Source organism: Nycticebus coucang, chromosome 10, assembly GCF_027406575.1.
Source record: "Nycticebus coucang isolate mNycCou1 chromosome 10, mNycCou1.pri, whole genome shotgun sequence".
NCBI classification, from domain to species: Eukaryota; Metazoa; Chordata; class Mammalia; order Primates; family Lorisidae; genus Nycticebus; species Nycticebus coucang.
Genome location: NC_069789.1, coordinates 113,483,432 through 113,498,682, shown reverse-complemented (window position 1 = coordinate 113,498,682; position 15,251 = coordinate 113,483,432). Strand labels below are relative to the sequence as shown.

The 15,251-nt window shown below is 40.3% G+C and overlaps 1 protein-coding gene across 3 annotated transcripts; it reads right to left on the bottom strand.

Moving 5' to 3' along the window:
* Positions 1-358: 358 nt before the first annotated feature.
* ZNF350 (zinc finger protein 350) lies at positions 359-12,524 on the bottom strand. 3 transcript variants are annotated; one of them, XM_053604574.1, is made up of 6 exons: positions 12,401-12,442; positions 8,346-8,575; positions 7,216-7,405; positions 6,466-6,592; positions 6,080-6,175; positions 359-4,261 (listed from the first exon to the last, which is right to left on the bottom strand). In XM_053604574.1, the coding sequence occupies exons 3-6, from the start codon at positions 7,228-7,230 to the stop codon at positions 2,901-2,903; spliced, it is 1,599 nt and encodes a 532-aa protein (XP_053460549.1). In that variant the 5' UTR covers positions 7,231-7,405; positions 8,346-8,575; positions 12,401-12,442; the 3' UTR covers positions 359-2,900. The 3 variants fall into 3 exon arrangements, with proteins under 3 accessions (XP_053460549.1, XP_053460550.1, XP_053460551.1); XM_053604575.1 differs by lacking the exon at positions 8,346-8,575 and having other exon boundaries at positions 12,401-12,524; XM_053604576.1 differs by lacking the exon at positions 8,346-8,575 and having other exon boundaries at positions 12,263-12,401.
* Between the last annotated feature and the right edge of the window lie 2,727 nt (positions 12,525-15,251).

Sequence of the window (15,251 nt, the reverse complement as noted above, 5' to 3'; positions counted from 1 at the left end):
CCCATTGAGTCTTTGCTGGAGAGCAGCTGCCCTGAATCCATCCCATTATCACAGAGGCACTAACCCAGGACATAGGGCAAAGATGTTCAGAATTAAGTGTGCACCAGAAAGCCCTGTTAGAAATGCATAGTCTCCAGTCCCAGAGATTCTGGTTTAGGAGGTCTAGGGTATCACTCAGGAATTTGCATTCTTTTAAATTTCTCAGACTCCTGAAGCAGGAAGCCCTCAGACAAGAATTGGAAACAGTTTTGGTGTATTCTCTGCTTACAAATATTATGCCAGCCAGCTCTCCTCAGTATACTTAGGTCTTGACTCCAGGTATATCTGTTCAGAAAAGCCTTCCCTGAGAAAATAATAATAAAAGCCCCAATTATTACCTACACACTACTATCAAATACTAGACATTATTTTTCTTCCTCCTGACATTACATAGTTCATTTTATTTTCTCCGCCCAGTAAGGTCTGTAAAGGTTGTTCCTTTCCCTGTTTACCCGTCTATCCCCCATGTGTAAAATAGTGCCTTGCCCAGTGATAGTACTTTAAAATATTCCTGAAGGCCAGACATAGTGGCTCATTGAGTATAATGCTAGCACTCTGGGAGGGTGAGACGAGCAGATTGCTTGAGCTTAGGAAAAGACCAGCTTGATCAAGAGTGAGATCCCATCTCTACTAAAAATAGAAAAAGTGAGGTAAGAGGATCACTTGAGCCCAAAAGTTTGAGGTTGCTGTGAGCTATGACAATGCCGTGGCATTCCACCTAGGGTGACTGAGACTCTTTCTCAAAAAAAAAAAAAAAATCCCGAAGTAGTAAATTATTCAATAACTCAGGATTTCTACTGAAATCTGAGACAGCCACAGCAAGGCAAATTTCCACTTCTCTTCCTATGAGCAAGATACTGCTTTGGATAGTATGTCCTTATGGGATTAAGCTAGAGAACTTCAGATAAAGAAGGCCAAGAGTCTCAGTCCTAGGACTGTGGGAAGAATGAGGAAAATAATAGAATTTACATGTCTCAATTCAGCAAGTTACAGAGGATCTGGTATCTTTGAAATGGTAACTGTGGTGGGTGACAGGTCTGTGGACAATGTAAGGAGTTATCTCGGAGCCATCTCACAAGGAACTCACCTGGTCCCATCTCTCACCTGTTATACTTTTCTTCTACTCTTAGTGACAAAGGTTCTTACCTCCTCTGAGTTCTACTTACTCTAAGGATACTTTTCCTTTTCTTCTCTGCCCCTTCTGTATTTAGTTATTATGTCTCTAATCACACATTCAAAAAGTTTTGGTTGACAATTCAGTTTTTTTGTTTTTTGGGTTTTTTTTTTTTTTTTTGAGACAGCCTCAAGCTGTCACCCTGGGTAGAGTGCCATGGCCTCACAGCTCACAGCAACCTCCAACTCCTGGGCTCAAGCGATTCTCCTGCCTCTGCCTTCCAAGTAACTGGGACTACAGATGCCTGGCACAACACCTGGCTATTTTTTGGTTGCAGCCGTCATTGTTGTTTGGCGGGCCTGGGCTGGATTTGAACCTGCCAGCTCAGGTGTATGTGGCTGGCGCCTAAGCTGCTTGAACCACAGGCACAGAGCCGACAACAGTTCTTTACAATTGTCATTACCTTCAATGATGAAATACATTTTGACTAACACATTAGTTCATTCATTCAGTTTCCAAATCAATGTATCATTACTTTTTTCTATGTGTTGGGAAATTTAAAGTCATTTAAACCAATTCTCCAACGTTAACTTTTTGGGACGTTGGAAGTGATGACAGAGATTACTCCTTATTTCCAAAAAGTTCTGCTTCTTGTGCTGTCCGATTTGGTAGCCATGATTCACATATGGCTCTTGAGCACTCGAGACGTGGCTAGTGCAACTAAGGAAATGAGTTCTTTTAAATTTTGTTTTCAACTTTTCAAGAACTTTAAGTAGCCATAAAGATTATCAAGGACTTTGTAATCTCTTGGAGATAAGACACAGCACAGGCATTAAAAAAAAAAAAAAGAAAGAAAAACTTCACCGGACTCAGTGCTCACACCTGTAATCCTAGCAATCTGGGAGGCCAAGGCAGGTGGATTCCTTGAGCTCACGAGTTTGAGACCAGCCTAAGCAAGAGCAAGACCTTGTCTCTACTAAAAATATAAAAACTAGCCAGGTGTTGTGGTTGGTGCCAGTAGTCGCAGCTATACAGGGGGCTTACGCAAGAGGATCCCTTGAGACCAAGAGTTTGAATTGCTATGAGGTATTACACCATGGAAGTCTAGCTCAGGTGGCAGTGAGATTCTGACTCAAAAAAAAAAAAAAAAACAAAAAAACAAAAAATAGAAAAATAAAACTGGTTTTCTTAGGTGCTTAGGTACCCTTAAGAGTAGTCCTTCCCTCAACTCTTAAAGTACTATGTTCCCTGAACAATAAATTATATCCCTTTTACTCTGTGTTAAATAAATGAAGTTCTAAAAGTGGGTCCTGGTTTTCAGTTCATCCTGTATGCTGCTCTGGGGAAACTGAATATGAATTAACATATATGTACTCTATATCCCACCAATTAAATATTAACCCATTCCATACTAACCGTCCCTTCTGTGGCTTGTCATTCATAGCAATATTCCAGATACCAATTATCTTATCTGTATTTAAAAATTCTGAGTACTTATTTCCTCCATTTAAATGAGTTCAGGCTTCCTTCACTCATTTAGTTGGCACAATCGAGCAGTTACTGTGTATATGTTGGGGTTAACATCAGATTCTGCCTCTGTATTAAAGCACATATTTAGATGAGTTTATGAGGCCTTCTTAGCCTCTGCATTTATTTGTTTTCTCTCAATATATACTTTTCTGCCATATAGTGAACTAGAAATTTCTGCTCAACCCTTTTCTACATAGATTATATCTGAGTGTTTTTCCTATGTGTTTTCTGTGACATAAAATAAGACGTAATTTATCACTGGAGGTACAACCACATTTACTGCATTCCCAACGTTTCTCTCCTGCTCAAATCCTTTGTTATCTTCTGAGGGCACACATCTGGCCACAGGCTGTCCCACAATAACTACATTCCTATTTGCTAGGAGGCCACTGATGTTTAAGGATGTCTGAGGGACCACAGAAGGCACTTGTGTGGTCACCATGTTAGCAGGGTTTTTTTCCTTCATGACATCACTGGTATGTAAAGAGCTGTGGCTCTCTGTGGGGGGGATTTCCACCTTGACTGAATCTTGTTTTTCCCTTGTGTGTATTCTCTTATGCTTAACGAGACAAGACATGTACGCAAAGGCTTTCCCACACTCATTGCAGCCATAGGGTCTCTCTCCTGTATGAGTTCTTTGATGCACAATGAGCTTTTGCTTTGTTGTAAAGGCTTTCCCACATTCACTGCATTGAAAAGGTTTCTCTCCTGTGTGAATTCTTTGATGTTTAATGAGGCCTGACTTCTGTGAACAGGATTTTCCACATTCACTGCACACAAAGGGCGTCTTTCCTGTGTGAAATCTCTGATGGGCTATGAGGCATGTCTTCTGAATGAAGCCTTTCCCACATTCACTGCATATATAAGGTTTTTCACCTGTATGAATTCGCTGATGTACAATGAGATTTCCTTTTTGGATGAAGCTCTTTCCACAGTCACTGCAAATGTAGGGTTTTTCTCCTGTGTGTGTTTTCTGATGTATGTTAAGCCGTGATTTCTTGAGAAAGGCTTTGCCACATTCAGGGCATTCATACGGTTTTTCTCCTGTATGCGTTCTCTGATGTTCAGTGAGCATAAACTTTCTGGAGAAGGCTTTCCCACAGAGACCACATCTATGGGGTTTCTCTCCTGTATGAATGATCTGGTGATCGGTGAGCCAAGACTTTTTGACAAAGGCTTTCCCACATTCACTGCACATGTGAGGCTTCTCTATTTTTTGAGTTTTCTGATGCTTGAGACTGATGACTTGGGACTTAGTACTGATAAGTTTTTGACTTGCAGGGAATTTAATTTCAGTATGACATTTTTCCTTGTCATGAAGATAGGATCCCCCATTTTTGATGAATTCAGAAGGACTCTTTAGTTCATAGCTTCTGCTCTGGTTAACTAAAGTTGAGTTTGATTTTGTACTTTTTCCATTTAAGTCAAATAGATGAGGATTTTGCCTTAACAGAAACTGAGTTTTGTTCTGATGAACGATATTTTCAAATGCATTAAGTCCACACCATGGTTCTACTCTGTTTATGATGCTTTCATTTTGTAAGTGCTCTGGTAAATAATCACCAACTCTCCCAATTTCTAGAAAGAAAAGAACAATGAGTTTTCTATGACCTTGATTTGGAATAAAGATTTTTTTGAAAAGCTACCATGATGTGAGATGTCTCTTTAGTGCTAACCCTAAGAAGTGAATGTAAATAAAACTCCGTATCTAATGTTCCCTGCACAGTGGAAGAAAATAACAACATAAACAAAAGGCAAAAGCAGTTAGTGTAAAAACAAGTTAGATAATTCATATTGAATAAATACAGACTTTTTTTTTTTTTTGAGACAGAGTTTTATTCTGGTGCTCTGGGTAAAGTGCCATGACATCATAGTTCACAGCAACCTCAAACTCCAGGGCTCAAGTGATCCTCCTTGAGCTAAGACTATAGGCACCTACCATGATTCCTAGCTAGTTTTTCTATTTTTAGTAGAGACAGAATCTTGCTCTTACTCAGGCTGGTCTCAAACTCCTGAGCTCAAGCAATCTACCCACCTCGGCCTCCCGGAGTGCTAGGATTACAGGCATGAGCCACTGTACTCAGCCACAAATACAGATTTGACTGCTTTCTCAATAAGGCCCTAAAAAACATGCAAAGACTATAAAACACAAGCCCTTCACTGTGAGCAGCAGACAAGAGGTTGGAGGACCACTTCATCCAGAGGCACAGGTGCACTCATTTCACAAACCCTTACTGAGTGACTGCTGTGTATCAGGCATGGTGCTAGTGTTAGGGACACACAGACATAATTCCTTATGTTCATGAAGCCAATGTTGTAGTTTAGTAAAACCACTTAAAAGAATAAATACAGGCACAAGAAAAGAAGCAGCAGATTATAAAAAGTTGTTTGAAGGCACCATGGAGATGAAATGGAAGAAATCAGGTTACCTTTTAGGAAACAGAGCTCACTGACATTCACTGTTACTGGTATGAGGGAAATAAAGAAAATGAGGACCCAAGGAACATGCCTAGTATTTGACTTGAGCCACTGCAGTAGTCATACCTTTTAATGAGATAAGGAAAACCACTGAAGGACGGAAGAGGGAATCAAGTGTGCATGCTGAAGCATATCGACTGTAAGGCAGTTATTACATAAATCTTGTGAAAAGTCTTGACTGAAGACATCAATTTGGAAAACTTTAGTTAAGTATTAGTTAGGGACAAAGAATAGGAGATCAGATTCAGAACACGTAGATTAAAGATGAAGGCACAAGGCCAAGATTTCAGTCAAACTATCATTTAAAGTTTGGAAACGGGCTGGGCACAGTGGTTCACACCTTTAATCCTAGCACTCGAAGAGGCCAAGGTGGGGTGATTGCTTGAGCTCAGGAGTCAGAGACTGGCCTGAGCAAGAGCGAGATCCCATCTCTGCTAAACTAGAAAAACTAGCTGGATGTGTGGCTGGTGCCAGTAGTCCCAGCTACTCAAGAGGCTGAAGCATGAGGATCACTTGAGCTCAGGAGTTTGAGGTTGCTGTGAACTATGACAACACTACAGAACTCAACCCAGGGCAACAGAGTGAGATCTGTCTCAAAAACAAAACAAAACAAACAAACAAAAAGAAACAAAGTTTTCTCATTAGAGAGAGACCAGGAAGGTGGAATTTCATATCAAGGGAGGTGAAAATGAATGAAGAAAGGAAATATTTGAGAAGAAGAAAAGTGTACAAGCAAACAAAAAAACCAAAGTTGTATAGCAAATAAAGAGGGATCAGAAGTCAGAAGAAACAAAGGGATGTATTTTGAGGTTTCACATTGGGAGATAGCTATGTGGAGGAATTGACTGCCCCTTTGCAGCTATGATGCCTTCTTTGACTGATTAGAATGTGACCTACATTCCAATGCCCCCCCCTCACCTGAACAGGCTGCACAGTGGATTTCATCTTCTCTAGTCCATGGTGGTTCTCCTTGTTCCAACTTACAGAGTGCCTCTGGCTTGCTGGCTTGACACCCTGTTCATTGTAAATAACAGATGACTCAGACACAATGGATTAGGCTTGTGTGGGGGGGTTCTGTCTGTAAAGACCAAAGAATATTACATTTGAAAACAAAATGATTTTTACACCTACAAAGTAAAGGTTTTCTGTCAGGAGAAGGGAAAATATACCCTCTTATCTGAAACGAGAGGGGACTGAGAGTAACACCACTTCAGAGCACCACAGACCTGCCAGAGCTTTCAGAAGCTGAAAAACAGAAGCCTCTGACAGGCACCCCCTGAGGGACATGGGGTAGCTGTCCTCACCCACTGACACCAGGTTGCTGTAGTTCTCCAACATTACATCCCGGTACAGGTCCTTCTGAGCAGGGCCCAGGAGCTGCCACTCCTCCCACGTGAACTCCACAGCCACATCGTCCAGGGTCAGAGATTCCTGAAAACACAGTCTTGTTTAATGAAGTGGTGTCCTTTTGATGACATAGAAAAACTGCTGAAGTTTTTCTGCTCATTTTTACTCTGTTGGCCGCACCTATATACCTAGTTGGGTTTTTAAAAAATACCTGTGGAAGAAGTAAAATCCTAATAAAATATTCTGTAATTGTACATTCAGACATCCATTCATTCATCAAATTAGAAATTTCTATAAGGTGCACAGTGTAACCTACAACCTACACACATTCTCTCACATACTTTAAATTACCTCTAGGTTATCAATAGTACCTTATACAGTATAATCTGTTTCTCCTCAAAACAAGTGCACACCATGTAAACCATAGTGATTCACTTGTGATTTAGCTGTCACAGATATTAGATGCAAGCTGGCAGCTAATGTAAACCACAGGGTCCTCCAGTCATGCATGATGTTCCCCAAATGAGCCATTTAGTGTCAGTCCTATGAATAATTTATTCCTTGTCCTACTTTGCCTTGATGTTAAGTTTAAAGACCAGGTTTATATCTTTCCAGAGCCTGTTATATTACATTTATATTTCTCAAATTAATGGAACTGATCTCTTTATAGGCCTCTGCAAAGAATAAAACAATCCAAAGTCAGTTACCTGGGCCTGAATCATTTTCTCCTGTTCTCAGAAAGTAGCCGGCACTGTGATGCTCTTTTTATATTCCAGATCTGCTCTGCAGTTCTGTGCTTGCCTCCCATCAAGTGCGTCCCACTCAGAAATACTGAGACCCAAATCTTGTAACTTCCTCCTCCTTCAGGTGATTTTTTTGCTCTTAATGAGTCAGGACCTATGGGTTGAAGAGAAAATTCAAGTTGACTGGTAAAGTTCCTGTGGCCCAGACATTGCCCCAGCCCCACCTTAACACAGCACCCCCAATACAGTCAACTAGACCTTTATTTGATGCCCTGAAAGATTTTATACCTCTAGCCAATAAAGCCTCCAATTCTGAACATGGTATGGGTCAGCCCTTACTCTGTGAAGCTGAAATGGAGTGACCAAGAAGCCATGTAGGAAATAAACCCCACCACAGTACCATACCTCAGAAGCAGGTGACTTCTTGGGCGATTACTTTTACAAAAGAGACCATTTTCAAGGAAGGAGAGGCTCTAGATTTTGTTTTCCTTTAAATTGTGTGTGCTGATATACCTCTACAAAAGTCTTTGTACATTCCTGTGACTATAAGTACTTCAGTTTGAAAATCAATGTACCAGGCAAATCATAAATGTTCTCATATAACAACAGTGATAATATCTTAGGATACTTTAAATACATAAAATACTAAAATATACCACAAAACTATGTGAATTAGAAGGTGGTAAATAAAGTTAATGTGTTCTGAGGCCTCTGGTGGAAAAGAATAGAAAAGTATTAATTAACATAAAGATATGACAAAGGTTACATACTACATGTCATTTATAGTCTCACACTTAAAACCAGTAATTATTTGAAAGTACATTATTTCCATGCTAATAGGTGGGCAAAATGTAATACTAAGAAACTCATCCAAGAGAAGACAAGAGAAGAGAGTAAGGAACAAAGAACAAGTGTGGTAAATAAAATACAGTTAGGTAACTATTTTAAAATAAAACATACCAAGAATTCCATTAAGCATTATACATTAAGTATAAACAAAACATGAATTCTAGTTAATCTCATAAAGTATAAATGCCTTGGAACTGTCAGACTAAAATTGTCAGATTAAAAATTAAAACCAGATAGGGCGGCACCTGTGGCTCAGTTGGTAGGACGCCGGCCCCATATACCAAGGGTGGCGGGTTCAAACCTGCTCCAGCCAAATTGCAACAAAAAAATAGCCGGGCGTTGTGGCAGGTGCCTGTGGTCCCAGCTACTTGGGAGGCTGAGGCAAGAGAATCGCTTAAGCCCAGGAGATGGAGGTTGCTGTGAGCAGTGTGACGCCATGGCACTCTACCTAAGGTGACAAAGTGAGACTCTGTCTCTACAAAAAAAAAAAAAATTAAAACCAAATAACCCACAGCTGAGTACAGTGGCTCACACCTATAATCCTAGCACCCCTGGAAGGACAAGGCTGGTGAACTGCTTGAGTTCAGGAGTTTGATACCTGCTTGAGCAAGAGTGAGACCCCCATCTCCACTAAACATATAAAAATTAGCCAGGTATCATGGTGAGCACCTGTGTTCTAGCTACCTGGGAGGCTGAGGCAAGAGGATCACTTGAGTCCAGGATGGAGGTTGTACTGAGCTATGAAGCCACGGCACTTTAGCCTGAACAACACAGTGAGATCCTCTTAAACAAAGACAAATATATATTAAACATATTTAAAAATTAGTAAGAAATACTGATAAGCATTGATAGTTTTAAATAAATGGAAAACTGTATTATAAAAATGAGTTAGAAAACCAAACATTAAAAAATGTCAGGTCTCCCAAATCTATGGAATCAATGAAATCACAATCAAAATCCCAAAATGATAATTAAATGTTCAAATAGCTATAAAAAAAGTCAGAAGAGTTGCTGTGTCAGTTATCTGGACTTACAAAAGTACTTTAGTTAGGGAAGTACAACATTAGTACAATAATCCACAAATAGGATAAAGGAACAGAATACAATGCCTATAAACAAAATGAAGCATATGCAGAGAGACTGAGTGATAATCGTGGTACTGCAGAGAAGTGAACAAAGGCTGTCTTTCCAATAAACTGGGACAATCTTATATATCTACGTTAGGGGTATGGGATAGAAGATTAAAAACCACCTCACAACATACACAAAAAGCATTTGCGGATCAACTGTCAATTTCAATTTCTCTTCCATGAGAGAACATTTGCGGATCAGTCCAATCAATAAAGCTTTAAAAATATAGGAGAATCTTTCAATGGTTAGAGTATGGAAAGATATTTTACATAGATCACGTAAAGCAAACTATAAAGCAATTATGTTCTTCTAGATGAAATGTAAGTGGTACAACCACTTTAGAAAACAGCTAGACATCATCTATTTAGATTGAAGTTATACACACTATATGACACAGCTATTTTACTCTGAGATGTACATGTAGGTGTGTATCTCCTGCCTTCTTACAAATAAGGGAACATTTGAACCAGAAGACACAAACATTACCATAGTAGCGTTATTCATCATAATCTAAACTGTAGACAATAGAAATGTAATTAACAGTAGGAAAAACAGCTATCTATTCAAGTAATGGAATGTGATAGAAAAGCTGCAGTCTTTGGTCCAGGCTGCAAATTGATGTTTTTAACCTTTTTAAAGAACTGTGAAACAAAAACAAAAAACAAAGTAGTATATTCAAGATTAATATTCAAGAGACCTTATGTAGCCTGCAAATTCTAAAATATCTACAGTTTGCCTGACTCTTACGGAGAAAGAAAATATAACTATGTGCAAAAACATGAACGTAAGGCTGGGCATGGTGGCTCACACCTGTAATCCTAGCACTCTGGGAGGCTGAGGCTGGCAATCACTTGACCTCATGGGTTTGAGACCAGCCTGAGGATGATTGAGACACTATCTCTCAAAAAAAAAAAAAAAAAAAAATAGGGCGGTGCCTGTACCTCAAAGGAGTAGGGTGCTGGCCCCATATAGCGGAGGTGGCAGGTTCAAACCCAGCACGGGCCAAAAACTACAAAAAATAAAATAGCGAGGTGTTAAGGTCAGTGCTTGTAGCCCCCGCTACTCAGGATGCTGAGGCAAGAGGATCACTTGAGCCCAAGAGTTTTGAGGTTGCTGTGATTTATGACACCAAGGCACTCTACCAAGGGAAACAAAGTGATATTGTCTAAAAAAAAAAAAAATGTGTATTACATACATGAGCAAAAGCCGGATGCAAAAGAAAGAATGATGTCATTGATACACAGTTCAAACCAGAAAAAAACTACATTAACTATAACAATAAGGAATGATTAATTACGTGGTAAAATTATAAAGAAAAGTCTGAAAGTGCAGTATAGTAATTACCTATGAGTGTAAAGATAGACAAAGGGTCATAGAATACCACTGGGGTGCTGGCAGTATTCAATTTCTTGCGATGGGCAATGATAGTTTATATATATTACATTGTACATTTTTTTAAATACAAAATTAGAAAAATTAGCAAAGAAAGGAGATCAACAATACCAAAAACTGGCTCGGCACCAGCCACATACACCAAGGGTGCCAGGTTCGAACCCATCCTGGGCCAGCTAAACGACAATGACAACTGCAACAAAAAGAAGCCAGGCGTTGTGGGAGGTGCCTGTAGTCCTAGCTACTGGGAGGCTGAGGCAGGAGAATCGCTTAAGCCCAAGAGTTTGAGGTTGATTTGAGCTGTAACACCATGGCACTCTACCAAGTGCGACATAGTGACACTCTGTCTCAAAAAAAGAAAAGGAAAATATCAAAAAACAAGTTTGTAATGAAATAAATCAAGAAAGAGAAGTCGCACAAACAAATATAAGGAATTGATGGAAGACGTAACTCAGATAAAACAGATTTTTTTCTGTCTTGAAAGAATATTATGAACATTTTACATCATTAAGTTTAAAATGCTAAGTAAATTTATAATTTTATGATCCTATTTCCAGGAAAGATGATAACTCTAGATCACACAGCAGATAAATTTTCAGGAAGGCAACAATACAAGAATGTTTTCCACCCTATTTTCTTAACTTGCATGGCGCTGAGTTAAGAATAAATTATAAATATTACAAAGACAGAAAATTAAGGTTATTTTCTGACAGCATCATCATCAACATGAAAAAAAAGATATGCAAAACATGACGTATTTTTAAAAAGAAAATGCTTCCTCAGAAACCCGCAGGCGGATTTTCACATACGTAGTTGGCTAGAATTGCACCATAATTCTAAGCTTATTTTCAGGTCAGAACTAACACCAACCACTCCTGCGTCAAGACGGAAAACAAACAAACAACAACAAAGTAGCAGTATGAGTTGGAGCCACCATGGTCTGCTAAGACCAAAGAGGACTCAGTATTACAAAGAACTAAGGGATGGATACTTTAACGAAATGGAGATTGTTAGCAAAATAGAAAGTGTGAATGTTTTTCAGGAGGGCAAGCAACAATGCAACTATATGTTAAGAGGTGAGTGCAAAGGTCGACAAACATTTCTACAAAGGAACAGGTACACATTTTCAACTTTGCCGGTCATGAAGTCTCTGTCATACTACTCAACTCTGCCCTTTGCAGCTCCATAAACAACACAGAACCCGGCCGACGTGGCTGATCTAGCCTCCGGGTCTGCAGTTACCCTTTGCGAGGATGAGAAGCATGAGCACATGGTTTCGAACTAAAGCTGGGGGACTCGGCCTAACCAAGGGACCAAAGCCTGGGTTCAGCCCTCACAAACTGACACTTACCACACGCTCCCTTATTAATTCAAAACCCGCCCTAGGCACTTTCAAGCGATGAACATCCGCCCCGACTCCAACATCACTGAGTCCCAAATTAAATCCTGAACCCTAACCAGACACCTCATGCATAGTAAGTACCACCTCCATCTCTTACAAGCAGAGTTAGCCGCAAAGACTCCACATCCTGACAATCCAGACACGGTCGCTGATGTCTACAGACCTGCAATCGCAGTATTGACATCACAGGCGCGCAGACCACTGACAGGGCATCACAGACTCGCACCAGGTACTTACCAAATACCTCTAGCTGGTGCTCCCTCCCGTCCCCTTGTCGAGAACTACTCTACACCACGTCCATAGACTTCCCCGGCGCTTTGAGGCAAAACCTTTGCTGAGACAAAAAAATTTCCAGGGACAAGACCACACACTGACCTGATTGTCTGCAGACCCATCAGTAGGGCCTAACCATTACACTTCCGTAAACCGCTTCCGGTTCTGAACTCCTAGCACAATTTCTGGCCCGCCTACGGCGACTGAAGAGGGTCTTAAATATTCGAAGGAGCACGGGCCAACTGACCTCCGGCACAGTCTTAGGACATAATATGGCCGAGCCCACCAAGTCGCGGCCCCGCGCGGGCAGCCATGTTTAAATGCCTGACGTACAAAAAGCAAAGTGGCAAGTTTGGAAGCCAGTAGCGATTGAGGATGACAAATCGCTGAAACTGCTTTATTTCCTGGCTCTTACACTCTTACGGAAAATAAGCAGATTTTCAAAGACGCAAGCTTTACAAGGCAAATATGAGGCAGGCTAAATTAACGTTTAGCGGGCTGGGCAGAGAAGTAATACGGCTGCAAATTTTATTTACTTTGTTTAAAAACTAAAAAAGGAAAGTTTCCAAAGGACAAACACTGTCCAGGCGCGGCTCACGCCTGTATTCCTAACACTCTGGGAGGCGGAGGCGGGTAAATAGCTTGGGCTCAGGAGTTAAGACCAGCCTGAGCAAGAGCGAGAAGCAGTCTCTACTAAAAATAGAAAAATTAGCTGGGCTTTTTTGCCATGTGGCAGGCACTGATAGTCCCAGATACTTGGGAGGCTGAGGCAAGAGAATTGCTATAGGCAAGAGAATTGTTTGAGCCGAGAGCTGGCAGTGAGCTATGATGACACCTCTGCACTGAGCTGGGGCGACAGAGTGAGACCCTGCCCCCCAAAAAGGAAAAACAGAAACAAAACTATGATGCAATTGAAGTAGCCAGCTATTAGAATTGCTGAAATGCAAAAAAAGCTGACAATCTGAAATGCTGGAGATAAAATGAAGTAAGAGGAAGTCTTATTAATCCACAGAAAATGAAAGGAAAAAAAGAAAAGAAAAAGTACAGTCAGATCAGAAGATAGGCAGTTTCTTAAACGTAGGCTTATACAGATGATCCCAATTTTTAGAAAGGCAGCCTCAAAAACATTATTAAAAAATAAAAGTTTCACTGAAGAAAACACAGGGAAATGGTTTTCACTGTGTCAAACCTTAAAGGAAATATCCAAAAGTAAATTTTGCAGTAAGAGGAACAAAAATCCCATCTTCGATAGTAAAAACACCACTTAATCACCTTCAACTACTCTAAGTTTTATAGAGATGATGAGAAAAGTAGATGTAAGAAGACAAATTTTTTTTTAAGACCAAGTTTTTAATAGGAACCTTGAGGACAAATTTGGACTTGAAAGACTGAAAAGAAATGCTTCCATGACCATCCAAGGTTTGAGCCTCAAAACATCCACTAACCCCAGGCTGTGCATCTCAAAGCCTCCAGCCTCCTCACACTAGCTAGCCCAGTTTAACCGGCCAAAACCCTGCCTTCACATTCAGTCTGAAGCTTATCATGAGAGATGATACCAGAGAAAGGTGAGACAGGTCTTCTCAAGAAGACCACAAGGATATACCTGCCGGGTCCTCTCCGTGGTGACTCAGCTTTTGGGAATTTGTAAATTTAACCTCCTGGAACTTAGAAATTTCCAAGTTCTGTGAAATCCTGTAGTTCTGCAGGGGATAGAACAGCATCTCCCACTTGATTCAAACTGGTCAATGAGAAGGGTACCTGCGGGGTGGAACTTTTTAACTGTCCATAAAAAGGGAAAGACCAAGCCAGTTGGGGAGTGTGGCCATTTGGAATTCTTCTATGCCGTAAGCTCCCAGCTGGTGAATAAACCCCTTCCTCTTATAAATGGGTGCTCTTTCTCTCAATTGGACTTCCTCTTCCTGCAACAATCACAGAAACACACTTGCTTAGACCCTCTCTCTAGTCCTAGATAAGTCCCATATTAAATCGCAAACCTAACCTAATGTTCTTTGATACACACCTTTCATCCACTTTTCTTTTTCAGATTTGTTAAAAATTTTAATTATAAATAAGATAAAAATACTATATACATCACAACGTCCATAAAAACTTAACATAATTTTTTTAAGTTCACTACTTATTTAATCCACCTTTATGATATATATATATATATTTTAGTAAGTAATGTTTATTTTCTTTTTTCTTTTTATTGTTGGGGATTCAAGAAACCGGGTTACACTGATCGCATTCATTAGGTAAGGTCCCTCTTATAATTGTGTCTTGCCCCCAAAAGGTATGGCACACACCAAGACCCAACTCCCCTCCCACCTTCTCTCTCTCTGCTCTTCCTTTCCCCACCCTCCCTCCTTCTTTCTCTCTCTGCTCTCCACTTCCCCCAACCCCACGGTGTCCTTAATTGTCCTCAGATCAAAATTGAGTACATAGGATTCATGCTTCTCCATTCTTGTCATGCTTTACTAAGAATAATGTGTTCTACTTCCATCCAGGTTATACAAAGGCTGTAAAGTCTCCTTTTTAAAAAATATGTACACCATGTATGTACACATGGTGTACATATATACCACAGCTTGTTAATCCATTCCTGGGTTGGTGGGTATTTAGGCTGTTTCCACATTTTGGCGATTGTAAATTGAGCTGCAATAAAGAGTCTAGTGCAAGTGTCCTTATGATAAAAAGCTTTTCTTTCTTCTGGGTAGATGCCCAGTAATGGGATTACAGGATCAAATGGGAGGTCTAGTTTGAGTGCTTTGAGGTTTCTCCATACTTCCTTCCAAAAAGGTTGTATTAGTTTGCAGTCTCACCAGCAGTGTAAAAGTGTTCCCTTCTCTCCACATCCATGCCAGCATCTGCAGTTTTGAGATTTTGTGATGTGGGCCATTCTCACTGGGGTTAGATGGTATCTCAGGGTGGTTTTGATTTGCATTTCTCTAAT

Excerpts from the sequence above, each read along its gene's own strand:
- ZNF350 (XM_053604575.1), bottom strand. Across the intron at positions 6,176-6,465 it reads CAGCAACCTGGTGTCAGTGG|GGTGTCAAGCCAGCAAGCCA; the intron begins GTGAGGACAGCT and ends TACAATGAACAG. Across the intron at positions 4,262-6,079 it reads CCACTGTGCAGCCTGTTCAG|AAATTGGGAGAGTTGGTGAT; the intron begins GTGAGGGGGGGG and ends TTTTCTTTCTAG.